Source organism: Volvox carteri (genome assembly GCF_000143455.1).
Source record: "Volvox carteri f. nagariensis unplaced genomic scaffold VOLCAscaffold_109, whole genome shotgun sequence".
Classification (NCBI taxonomy): domain Eukaryota; kingdom Viridiplantae; phylum Chlorophyta; class Chlorophyceae; order Chlamydomonadales; family Volvocaceae; genus Volvox; species Volvox carteri.
In genome coordinates this window covers 87008-100614 of record NW_003307652.1, presented here as the reverse complement: position 1 = coordinate 100614, position 13607 = coordinate 87008, and the positions used below count along the sequence as shown (strand labels likewise).

The following is a 13607-nucleotide window of genomic DNA, read 5'->3' as shown; positions in this document are numbered from 1 at the left end:
AAGAGGATTGAGAAACCTATGGCCATAAGGTCGCACGCCCAGAAACCTAATCATCCTCTCGGGAACTTTTACTGTAACATAGAGGTTCAACTGGCCATCCCGAATCTCCATACTGTACCCCTTCTTATCAAGCTCACTTGCTGATATCAACCGAAAGTCTGCACCCGGGACATACCATACTTGCTCGACCTCCAACGTGTACTCAGAGCCATCAACGTTTGTCAGGAGCTTCACGCTTCCATAGCCCTCGGCCTTCAGTGATGCACCCTTGAGCGCCTAGTCATCCAAGTCCTCCTTGCAGCCAGTCAGATGCAGGCCACACGCAGAATCAATGTACCATTGCGGTACACCCTTGATGCCGCACACCTCCGTAGTTGCAGATAAAGCGGCTGCAAACAATCCAAACTTGTTGGGATGGCGGCCACCTCCACCGAAGTGGGGCCTTGGGTTCCCCCCTTGGTTTTGGTAGAGCTGAGGGCAATTTCTCTTGATGTGATCTGGTGCTCCGCACTTCCAGCAACCCTCCTGTTGTGTTGGTTGAGTACCTGGTTGCCACCGCTGACGGTTGACGTTGTCCGTGGCGTGCATTCTTCCTACCAGCGCCCCTACCCGTTCTTGGGTTATCTCGCTCGCTTGGCGTGCCTCCTCCGTGACCAGGAGTGGCAGTATGCCATCAAAAGTCAGCTTGTCCAAGCTGCCAGTCGCCGTGTATTGTTGAACGAAGTGTTGGAAACTCGGCGGCAGGCCGTCTAGCATAAGCTTGACAGTGATGTTCTCCGGGTAGTCGAAACCCGAATCCTTGAGCTTGGTACGCAGCTGAATGGTGCGCTTAACGTAATCCTCGACGCGCTCATCGTTACCCTTCTTGAGGCTGCGTATTTGTGCGTCGTAGAGTAGCTGGTGCCCTTTCTGATTCTCGCTGTGGATCTTCTTCAGATATGCCCATCCAGCAGCTGATGTCGCGCACTGATCAATCTCCTGAAGGAACTTGTCGCCGACCATCATGATCAGCGCGGCCTTCGCCATTAAACCTTTCTCGACAGAGGTAATAGGAGCAGAGTTGACTACATCCCAATAACCATCCAGAATCAGGGCATTTCTTGCCCTCGGCTCCCATTGCGGGTAGTCGGCGATCGACTCCAACTTCGGGACCCGCTTCGATTGTTCGGCCATTTCGCAAATCCGGCTGTATGTAGCCTCCCTGCCTGCAGCCAGGCTCAAATGTACCAGAGCCGCTCTTATCCTGAGACTGCAATCCCGCAGTTGGCTGGTTCCGGCAGACCGCGACACTATCCTTGCGCGGGGCTCATAACCTGTTAACTAAGCAGCGAATACAGAGCGATCACCTCGTTATACGTTACATAGGTCTGGGATTAGAGCGAGGATAAAAGGCAAGACCCTGCCATAAATACAAAGTGTATCTCGGAAGTCCGCTCCAGAACCAGTACAGGTATCCCGCCAAACTACGATATGCAGGAGTTCTGGACGAGATATCAACACGCTCGCTCGCTTGCCGCGGCGGCGCGGGGCTCATAACCTGTTAAGATATAGGCGAGTGGAACTGTGTAGGTAAAGCCAACCTCAACCGTTACAGGTATCACAGAACAAACTTTCAGTCAGAACATCATCTCCTTTATACCAAACATTCCATCTTATCTGTCGTACAGCCGTTAGTGTTCTGGCCGGAAGTCAACACGAAGTACAACAATACAATAACTGGATTTCTAGGAAAGTTAATCATACGACAAACACTGTTACTGTAATGTCAGTTAATCATATTGAATAATATATCTCTTTAAATTATTATTTATCAGGCTCGGTAGTGAACGGGATAACTCGTGACGCAAGGAAACGCCTTGCCCGTTCGCGAAACCTCCCCACTACTGTTGAACGAGACGTACGAGCAGCTGCGTGTCAAACTGGCTCCTCTGAGCTGAGCCGTGCCGAATAAGCTTTATGAGTCAAATCCAAAGTCTCACGCAAGCAAGCAACGGTTGTTACAATTAGCTGATGAAGCAAGCAAATCCTACAGAAGCATTAGTATCCTGGGCCGGCTAAAGCAAGTACAGCAGCTGAAAGGACATAAGACCTATGAACATAATACCAAGTTGAAAAGAGGAATGCGAAGAAAGGTTGATTCCATCCACAAGTGATCCGCGGTGTTCGTGAAACGAGCAGCAGCTGCAGCAGCGAGTCTCTTCTATTTGCGGTGTTGGAAAGTAGCCGACACTCATATACAGAATGGTAGCAGCAGTAATAGGACCCGGGGGGCTCAGCGCTTTGCTGGTCTTAACATGCGATGACAGTAGGCAACTAGTGCGTACATAATACCTTAAGTATGTAAACCCAGTATAATCGATGAGCGGAGGAGACCTGGGACAAAGATGACTCAGGAGCCCACCACGAATGGAATTGGGCCGCCGTCGATCCGGCAGATTCCATTGGATGCTGGTGGTGGGTTCGGAACCTAAGCGATCCACTTAGAAGTTGACTAGGGTGACTAGATGAGGGTGCCCCGAAATACCGGGGAAGGCAGGGTTTCGCAGGGTAGCTGCCACGGGTGAAGATATGTCCCCCTGTTCCACACATCATATATACACCATTACAATGTCCGCCGCTATATGTCATATATATATATGCGCATATGTATAACATATCGCATATCGTATATATGCGTATATATATATATATATATATATAAAATGACATATATATAATGACATATATATATAATGACATATATATATATGTCATTATATATATATGTCATTATCTCCAGACGAGTGTTTGTTAATAGTGTATCCGTCCTTCCACTTGGCCCATTATTAATGTGAATGCCGCACGCTCCTTGCAGTTGATTTGCATCCTATGAATTTATTCACGCCCAACGGAGCTACTAGGCTTGCGGGTGGAAGCAGTCCGAGAGAGGGTCGTGTGGAGATCTACAACGGCGGGCAATGGGGCACGGTTTGGTGAGTGACTTGCATCGAAGTTGAATTCCATGTGGAAAAGCAGGCAGCAGGCGGGAAAGAGCATCAGCCTGTCCCTCCTGACATTGCAATCCAAGGTAGGGATGATTGCAAACATTAACTAACCCTACAGGGTAACGAATCTGTAATTACAGTTATTAAATTAAGTGATGCAGTTGCTTACCCTGTAGCTTCATATAGTAGCTTTTTAAGCCGGTACACCGTGCAACACAGATGTCTTCTCCAAATACATGCTAGCTAGGGTCCGCGTTCCACCAGCATCTTGTGGCTGGCCTTTTCAGCGGCCAGCAGCTACGTACTACACAGGCTGCTGCTGTATTTTCATGCATGCATTCTGATGAATATTCATCACCATTCATCATTACACCATTCATCATCACATCGGTCATAGGTATTAATACCTAACATAAATCCGTCTGCCCGGCACCTCTGCTGTGTACCGATTTCACATATGCATATGCAGCGATGACTATTTCACCGATAGGGAGGCTTCAGTGGTTTGCCGGGAGCTGGGGTATGCGGGCGGTGGTACTGCGTTGCCACAGTATGGCGGTGGCACCGGCCCCATTCTCATGGTAAGTCAGCACTACCTAGGCTTTATATGCATGTTTTGCTTGTGTGGTAATGAGTGAGACGGTTTGGTGGGAGTGAATGTTGACGGGTACTCGCTTAATAAGGAAAGGACAGGAAAGGTGGCTCAAGGTTGCTGCTTACATATATCATATAAGTTCTTGGCGATGTCTGTTGTTGACTGCACCAACTGACTTCACTAAGCTATGTCATGGAAATAGGGCCGGAAAGGTGCTCGACTCAAAGAGCCCGGTAAGCCAAACATGCGTGTATAATGGTGCGTGGCAGGGTGTACGTATGCTACTTCACGGCGGTGTGGAAATTAAGGGGCCAAACTTTCGTTCCCCACCCACGTCAGGCTGCGGCCGGCATACCTGTCGTAGGTGGTACACAGTACGGCACATGTAACAACCAAAAACACGCGCACAGCACTTCTCCAGCATTTCGGGAGGCCTTTTCAGCGGCCAGCAACTACATTGGTATAGAAACCAGTATACCGACCCTGCCTTGCTTTTATTTGCATCTTCGCAGGATGACGTGTCTTGTTCTGCCTCCCCGACACCAGCCCGGCTGTACCAGTGCTCCTTCAGGGGCTGGGGTGTTAACAACTGCGACCACAGCGAGGTGTGTAAGCATATTTATGTATGCATGTGTGGGACAGGGGGGCATATCTTCACCCGTGGCCGCTACCCTCACCCCTATTACTATCGGCTGGAATATCTTGTACGTGCTACGCTTAGTCACGTAGGCACATCTTACGTTTATTACGGCTACGACCTACAGTAATACCTCCATCTGCTGTGCTCCCGCTATATTCTTGATATCATGGCAGGTCGTAACAAATGTCACGTGTGCGTGTGCCCACCTGGCCCAAACGTTTACTGTGTACACGTGCCCGTGCGCACCCTGATAACACGCTTTTTATAATAATCTGAAAACAACGCAAATGTATTGTCCCTAGCTATATATTCCATCGTACATCACATTATGATTTCGGATTGGTGCTTGCAGGACGTTGGTGTCCGGTGCTACAGTAAGTATCTGTAGGATGGGAACGAAGTGGTGGACGGGAACTCGTCATCACTAGCTAGGATAGGCGGTCTGAGTCACGGTTCAAAAGCAAGACCTCGTTATCTCACAACCGACATATATGTGGTGGTCACCGATGATGCAAGATGAGGACTGTTGACATGCTATGCGTATGTATGTCGGTTCAGCAAGCTTAGGTGTTTACAAGCTGTGTATGCCACATGCATACTGCACGCATGCATACATGCATACGATCGTATCGCGATAGCATCATTTCATTTTTTTAGTGTTAGAGACGCGTCTCTAACACTACATACATACAGGGACCTGCCTAGCAGCAAGGATGGAAATGATGCTTAACGTCCGTACGGTCCCTATCTAATATACTTCGGCAAATCTATGTACCATAAAACATTACAGACGTTAATGCCAGAATGACGGAACATATTATTGGATGTTGGCCTGCCCTGGTTGGCCTGTTGCCCCTGGGCAGAGTCATCCAAGCTGTATGGAAAGTGCACTTTTACAAATAAGGCATTAGGTTAACCACCCGATAAGTATGTTTTCGCCCTGGCTGGAGTCAACCAAGACGAGCAAGCGTGTCTGCACCGGCTCACCCCTCCATTTGCCGACATGATCGCAGCAAGCATACCCTTGCCGCCATCGCCACGTCCACCGTCACCACGTCCGCCACCATCAACGACGATCGCGATTACTAACTACGCAATCCGGCTTGTGGGCGGACGCATTCCTAGCGAGGGTCGTGTGGAGGTCTACAACGGTGTGCAATGGGGCACGGTTTGGTGAGTGGCCTGAAGTGGAAGATGGAAGGTGCAACGCACCTCACATGCATGTGGAGTTGGAAACCATTTAAGGCATAACGAATAAAACCAGGGGAAGTTTTCAAATTCGGCAAGCTGATAGTGCCGGTAACACACTTGCTTTGCATAAATACATGAATATGTGAAGGGTTGCCCATGCATACACACGACAACCAAATGCACAATGTGAATGTGACGTTCCGGGATGAAGTGAGAATGAACTGCGATAGATAATGCTTGAGTTTCCGAATCCCGGCTTAATTGTCTGCTTTATTTATTTGCAGTGATGACGAATTTAGCGACAGAGAAGCATCAGTGGTCTGCCGAGAGCTTGGATATGCCTCGGGAGGTACTGCAGTTTGGAACTGGGGCGGTGGATCCGGACCCATCCTCATGGTAAGTTCGTACAAGTTTTGCGTGCAGTGCACATACATGCCTTTTGCGGACCCACCATGAATGATGTGCGAAACGTTGGGGCAAATTGCGTGGAAATAATCATATCGTTCCGATGCATACATGGGGTGTTGTTTCCCGAAGATTCATAGCTAGACTGACCAACCGACTCTATCTTATCTGTTATACTTTGACCATGTCTGTCGGCCGTAAAAAACTTTGTGGATATTGTATAGTTCAGACGACACAACCACAAAAATGGGGGCATCGAAAGATACCGATTGAGACAAGTGTATTGAATAAATAGCCATCAGTGACTCCACTTGGGCCTCGCGCCGATAAGACCCCAGTACGACTGGGCGACGCGGTATCCAGAAGCCATAGCTCTCGGGAGCTACTCTCGATCGGTCAGACGAACCAGGGACGCAGGTCCCAGCTTTACTCAGGTGAAGCCCCCGCCCATACTCAGGTATGGACTTCTGCAGCGGTGCGGCATTAAGATGGCGGACGACTATCAGTAGTCGCTTTAGCCGCCGCAGCTAACAGTAGCCGCGAGTAAATTAATATCAGTATTAGTTAAGACCTGTAATCACCGACAGCGGGATGGATGGGTATTAGTTAGTAACAGTGAAGTTCGGTAAATCGGACCGGACGAGCTAACCACTGACGGTTAGGATTCGGAGCCCAAACCGTGCAGAAAGCTTTACAGGATACAACAGTGAATGCATGTTTGCAACATTCATGTGCCATATGCGGGCGTATAAGACATCCTTGCTTGGCAGAAGTGTGCATACACTTTTGGCATGACCTCCAGCTTAGGAGCTACTGCTTTGTGCAAGGAAGGAGAAAGAAGAAACATGAAGCAGAGGGTTCAGCAGTCGCCACCAATCCAACGTGCGAATCTGGTCCATTGACTGTGACCTCAACTCAACATCACAGCAACTAGCCATAATTTCACGCTCTCGATAATGTCGGGGATCTACGCAGAAATCGAACCCAGGACCTAAAGCGCACATGGCATTCACCCAGGACCTTAAACCGCATAATGGAACAAGCGCCGTGCATTATGGGTCGGTTAGCAATAATGTAATCGCCACAAGTCTTTTGATCATGCGGGGTATCCGATACCCCGCATATATATTCCACGAGTCGTGGAATATATTAATCAAAATGTATAGATTCACGCACGGTATTGTTGTATGGATCGTGCCATGGTAAAATATTATAGCATGTAAGTCTATTAATAGATATAATAGCCTGAAAATAGATGTATATCATATATATACAAAAATCTAGATCTAGCAATTTAAATGTTTTTAGATATAATAAAGCCCTCCAGCCATGAAATATGAAGGACGCTGCAGCTGCTTGGCAATATTAAGAACTAATTAGTTATAACCGTATTACTTGCTTGCTCTGCTTGCTCGAGGCAGCAGCAGCAGGCAGGGCCCTGCCGCTGTCGGCTGTACTACTATGTATGGCAACCTTGTCTCTTGCAATCGCGAATGAACTGCATGTATGCATATTTGCTTGTTTGCAGGACAATGTGGTCTGTCCTTCTAACCCGACGCCAGCTCGCTTGTACCAATGCAATTTCAATGGCTGGGGTTTTCACGATTGCGATCACAACGAGGTTGGTACCCGTACGTAGCCGTGCGTAACCAATGCACAATATTGATGACGTCACGTTATTTACACGGCCGTGTAAATAACTAATGTAATTTTTACACCGCGTTGTAAAAACTTTCACAAGATAGATAAGGTGTAATTAATGCGCAAACGTTTGAACACTCCGTCCACTTGTTGAATTCCAATGCTCCGTGCTGCGTGTCCATATGGAATGCATTCCTGCAGTTGCATGCATGTATGGTGATTGTTCACATATGTTCACAGAAGATGCATCTTCTGCGCCTTTACCGCTAACCTATATTCCTGTCAGCTACATATATAGTAGCATTGCGGGAGGAATACGTATACATGTACGGAACGCGCTATACCATAATGCTTACGGCACCAGGGGCATAATTGCAACATACCTAGGTATGTGCAGCAGTGCTGCAGCAGGCCTGCTGTGCACTGCTGCGCACTGCGTTTGCAGCAGCGGGGTTCGTGTTACATCACGACTTTTTCAGGAAAGAACTGATCGGTGGATGCGGGTCCCGTGATATGCCCAGGATACTACAGCCGTTGTCATATATAAGTAACATCCCTGATTACCTGTGTCACGTAAGTACTGTTGCTTTGGATGAATGCTTGCAGGACGTTGGTGTCCGCTGCTTCGGAGGTAAGTTGGACTCTGTCGATTGCTCCTCCCAGCAGCTGCTGGGCCTCGTTATGAGAAGAAAGGATATAACTAGACATGCATGTAACCGACTCGACACTGTACAAAGCAGGGAGGTATCCCTGCTTTGTATATATGTATATGTATTTATATATATTGTTAGGAAAATTCCTGCTATATATATATGTATATATATAGCAGGAATTTTCCTAGCAAGACAAGACATATTGAAAGTGATGCCAGCATTACTTCATACGCGACCCTTATAAGGGTCGAGTATATTAATAGCAGTAACGCAATACTAAGTTAGGATTCCTGGCAATACATCCCTATGGCAGTCCGGAGACGTGTAACTCGTCAGGCTCAGTAGCTACGGGGCAGTTGTCTGGACAGGTTACTCGCCAGCTAGAAGCTTGGTAAATGTGCAACCTTGAAAGTGTCATAATTATGCACAGATATGCGCGCTGTGTGTGTGAAATGTTATGACGAGGTTAGTTAAAATGTTTGCCATCCAATTTGAGTGTGGGGAGGCATTATTTGTCCTGACGATTTGCTCTCTACCTACGGCCATTTGGCAGTCCAGAGACGTGTAGCGCCCAAGGCTCAGCAGCTACGGGACAGTTGTCTGGACGAGGTTATTTTTGACGTGCAGTCCCGAAAGCACATTGGGAAGCATGAATATAGCCGGTGAATTCATCATAAGTGAAATTTAGGTTACTTCCGGTGTTTGCCACCTGTATTGGTGCTCCGATGTAACATGACCATTGGTAGTCATGGTCATGGCGCAAAGGAACGCCGATTGTTGCAGCACAAAGTAGAATATAACTCATGAACAAATAAGTACATAGGCAAGGTTACCCGAGGCCGACATTGATCGACCTTGTCGACCAGGTCCGCCAATGTGGTGGGTCCATGCCACAATATCCGAAAGTCGGCTGAAATCATTTAAAACCTTGTCAGGTTTACTGAACAAAATTACGACCGACGAGGTTTCCGAGCCATTGGCTGACATAACCGCTCATGTACGGCTTTGGCTATTATGGCTTCAATATCCTCTCCATCAAACAAATATCTTCATTACGAAAGACCAAAGCACGTAGCCATAACTCCCAACTCAGTCAAACACGATATGGGCCAAGTATTGTTGCTAATCGGAACCGCTTCAAGTGAGAAGGAAACCGCTTCAAGTGAGAAGGAATTCGGAATAGCTTCAATTGGGATAAGGGATATGTGTTATATTTTACTATGCCTTGTAGCAACGTTAAAATAGAACTCACCGCCACTCACTGTCGCTGAACTAACTTCAGTTACTCTTCGCTGACATCCAGCCGGGAATGGAGGCGGGTGGCCACCGTGAGGAGGAATTGGGCTCGCTTGGAGAGGTGATATGGGCGGGAGGCGCGGGGCTCTTATGTGTTTTATGTGGGGCGTTAAAAAGCTGTCGTACTCCGATATGGCTATCGGAATACGGCAGTTTTTTTATGTAGGCAGGTAGTGGTGGGCCACATCTGTGCCAGGGTTGTTTTTCCTTGTGGATTTGTTACCCGTTGCCCTCTTCCTTGTTCCTGATGCTATGGAGGGTGGCTGGGGCTGGTTGGGGGAGGGGGGCGTGTATGTTTCGCCACCGTCATCGACGTGCCTGCCCTAATTCTCATGTTCCCATCCATGTGCTGCACGTGCAGCAGGCCTCGGAAGATGGGGCCGACGTCCAGCTGGGAATGGAGGTAAGATGGGGGCGAGGGTCGGGGCTCTTATGTGTTTTATGTGGGGCATCAAAATGCTGTCGTACTCCGATATGGCTATCGGAATACGGCAGATTTGTTTGATGCAGGCAGGTAGTTGTGGGGCACAGCTGTGCCAGGGTCGTTTTTCTTTGTGGATTCGTTACCCCTTGCCCTCTTTCTTGTTCCTGATGCTATGGAGGGTGGCTGGGGCTGGTTGGGGGAGGGGTGTGTGTATGTTTCGCCTCCATCATTGACGTGCCTGCCCTAATTAACGTGCCTGCCCTAATTGACATGCCTGCCCTAATTGACGTGCCTGCCCTAATTCTCATGTTCCCATCCACGTGCTGCACGTGCAGCAGGCCTCGGAAGATGGGGCCGACGTCCAGCTGGGAATGGAGGTAAGATGGGGGCGAGGGTCGGGGCTCTTATGTGTTTTATGTGGGGCATCAAAATGCTGTCGTACTCCGATATGGCTATCGGAATACGGCAGATTTGTTTGATGCAGGCAGGTAGTTGTGGGGCACAGCTGTGCCAGGGTCGTTTTTCTTTGTGGATTCGTTACCCCTTGCCCTCTTTCTTGTTCCTGATGCTATGGAGGGTGGCTGGGGCTGGTTGGGGGAGGGGTGTGTGTATGTTTCGCCTCCGTCATTGACGTGCCTGCCCTAATTAACGTGCCTGCCCTAATTGACATGCCTGCCCTAATTGACGTGCCTGCCCTAATTCTCATGTTCCCATCCACGTGCTGCACGTGCAGCAGGCCTCGGAAGATGGGCAGACGTCCAGCCGGGAATGGAGGTAAGATGGGGAGGAGGGTCGGGGCTCTTATGTGTTTTACGTGGGGCATCAAAACGCTGTCGTACTCCGATATGGCTATCGGAGTACGGCAGATTTGTTTGATGCAGGCAGGTAGTTGTGGGGCACAGCTGTGCCAGGGTCGTTTTTCTTTGTGGATTCGTTACCCCTTGCCCTCTTTCTTGTTCCTGATGCTATGGAGGGTGGCTGGGGCTGGTTGGGGGAGGGGTGTGTGTATGTTTCGCCTCCGTGCCTATTGACGTGCCTGCCCTAATTGACGTGCCTGCCCTAATTGACGTGCCTGCCCTAATTCTCATGTTCCCATCCACGTGCTGCACGTGCAGCAGGCCTCGGAAGATGGGGCCGACGTCCAGCCGGGAATGGAGGTAAGATGGGGAGGAGGGTCAGGGCTCTTATGTGTTTTACGTGGGGCATCAAAACGCTGTCGTACTCCGATATGGCTATCGGAGTATGGCAGATTTGTTTGATGCAGGCAGGTAGTTGTGGGGCACAGCTGTGCCAGGGTCGTTTTTCTTTGTGGATTCGTTACCCCTTGCCCTCTTTCTTGTTCCTGATGCTATGGAGGGTGGCTGGGGCTGGTTGGGGGAGGGGTGTGTGTATGTTTCGACTCCGTCATTGACGTGCCTGCCCTAATTGACGTGCCTGCCCTAATTAACGTGCCTGCCCTAATTGACGTGCCTGCCCTAATTGACGTGCCTGCCCTAATTCTCATGTTCCCATCCACGTGCTGCACGTGCAGCAGGCCTCGGAAGATGGGGCCGACGTCCAGCCGGGAATGGAGGTAAGATGGGGGTAAGGGTCGGGGCTCTTGTGTGTTTTACGTGGGGCATCAAAACGCTGTCGTATTCCGATATGGCTATCGGAGTACGGCAGATTTGTTTGATGTAGGCAGGTAGTGGTGGGGCACATCTGTGCCACGGTTGTGTGTTTCGTTGTGGGATCTTTAGCCATGTCATGATGATAACACTACATGCTAGGAAGTGTGGCTGGGGCTGGTTGGAGGAGTTGGGTGTGTATGTGTCAGCACTGTCTTTGCAGTGCCTGCTTTAATTCTCATGCTCTCATACATGTGCAGCAAGTGCAGCCAACCTCCGATAGTGGGGCTGCAGCCGAAGTTTTAATTTAGGAGGGTGGTGACAAGGAGGGGGAATGGGTTTCACACAGGGAGGTGAGATGGGAGGGTTGGGGCTCCAGGTGTTGTATCCTGTAAGCTTACTGTTAAGCTCTAGGCTCTGTTGCCTAACTGTCATATGCCGGTCTGTCCACCCTACTGCCGCACTGCTGCAGAAGTCCATACTGTCTGGGCAGGGGCTTTACCTGTCTAAAGCTGGAACCTGCCTTCCTGGATGTCTGCTTCACGAGGCGAGAGTAGTTCCTGCGAACTATGGTCAACATCAAACCACCCAGCCGTACTGGAACTTATTGGCATGAGGCCCAAGTGGATTCTAGATTGATTATTATTCAATCCACTTGCCTCAACCGGTATCTTTTGATACCACCATTTCATTGTTGTGTCACCCCCTAGCTCCCAGGCCCCCGGCTCCCAGGCCCCCAGGCCCCCAGGCTTCCAGGCCCCCAGGCTCCCAGGCCCCCAGACTCCCAGGCCCCCAGGCCCCCAGGCTTCCAGGCCCCCAGGCTCCCAGGCTCCCAAGCTCCCAGGCTTCCAGGCCCCCAGGCCCCCAGGCTCCCAGCTCCCAGGCCCCCAGACTCCCAGGCCCCCAGACTCCCAGGCCCCCAGGCCCCCAGGCTTCCAGGCCCCCAGGCTCCCAGGCTCCCAAGCTCCCAGGCTTCCAGGCCCCCAGGCTCCCAGGCCCCCAGGCTCCCAGGCCCCCAGGTCCCCAAGCTCCCAGGCTCCCAGGACCCTGGGCTCCCAGGCCCCCAGGATCCCAGGCCCCCAGGCCCCCAGGATCCCAGGTCCCCAGGCTCCCAGGCTCCCAGGACCCTAGGCTCCCAGGCCAGGCTCCCAGGTCGCCAGGCTCCCAGGCTCCCAGGCCCCCTAGCTCCCAGGCTCCCAGGACCCCAGGCCCCCAGGCTCACAAGCTCCCAGGCCCCCAGGCTCTCAGGTCCCCAGGTCCCCAGGCCCCCAGGGCTTCCAGGCCCCCGGCTTCCAGGCCCCCGGCTTCCAGGCCCCCAGGCTCCCAGGCCCCCAGGCTCCCAGGCCCCCAGGCTCCCAGGCTCCCAGGCTCACAGGCTCCCAGGCTCACAAGCTCCCAGGACCCCAAGCTCCCAGTCCCCCAGACTCCCAGGCCCCAGGCTCCCAGGCTTCCAGGCCTCCAGGCCCCCAAGCTCCCAGGCCTCCAGGCTCCAGGTCCCCAGGCTTCCAGGCCCCCGGCTCCCAGGCCCCCAGTCTCCCAGGCCCCAAGGCTCCCAGGCCCCAAGGCTCCCAGGCAGCCCCCAGGCTCCCAGGCCCCCAGGCTTCCAGGCCCCCGGCTCCCAGGCCCCCAGGCTTCCAGGCCCCCGGCTCCCAGGCCCCCAGGCTCCCAGGACCCTAGGCTCCCAGGCCCCCAGGCTCCCAGGTCGCCAGGCTCCCAGGCTCCCAGGCCCCCTAGCTCCCAGGCTCCCAGGACCCCAGGCCCCCAGGTCACAAGCTCCCAGGCCCCCAGGCTCTCAGGTCCCCAGGCTCCCAGGCCCCCAGGGCTTCCAGGCCCCCGGCTTCCAGGCCCCCAGGCTCCCAGGCCCCCAGGCTCCCATGCCCCCAGGCTCCCAGGCCCCAGGCTCCCAGGCTCCCAGGCTCACAAGCTCCCAGGACCCCAAGCTCCCAGGACCCCAGACTCCCAGGCCCCAGGCTCCCAGGCTTCCAGGCCTCCAGGCCCCCAAGCTCCCAGGCTTCCAGGCCCCCAGGCTCCCAGGCCCCCAGGTCCCCAAGCTCCCAGGCTCCCAGGACCCTGGGCTCCCAGGCCCCCAGGCTCCCAGGCCCCCAGGATCCCAGGTCCCCAGGCTCCCAGGCCCCCAGGCTCCCAGGACCCTAGGCTCCCAGGCCCCCAGG

General features: G+C 52.0%; 1 protein-coding gene across 1 annotated transcript; it reads left to right on the top strand.

The window, feature by feature from the left end:
• Nucleotides 1-2868: 2868 nt before the first annotated feature.
• VOLCADRAFT_70057 (uncharacterized protein) lies at nucleotides 2869-7454 on the top strand (the record flags this gene model as incomplete). Its single annotated transcript, XM_002958861.1, has 7 exons — nucleotides 2869-2972; nucleotides 3454-3565; nucleotides 4092-4186; nucleotides 4344-4404; nucleotides 5349-5392; nucleotides 5695-5806; nucleotides 7344-7454. The coding sequence occupies 7 exons, from the start codon at nucleotides 2869-2871 to the stop codon at nucleotides 7452-7454; spliced, it is 639 nt and encodes a 212-aa protein (XP_002958907.1).
• Between the last annotated feature and the right edge of the window lie 6153 nt (nucleotides 7455-13607).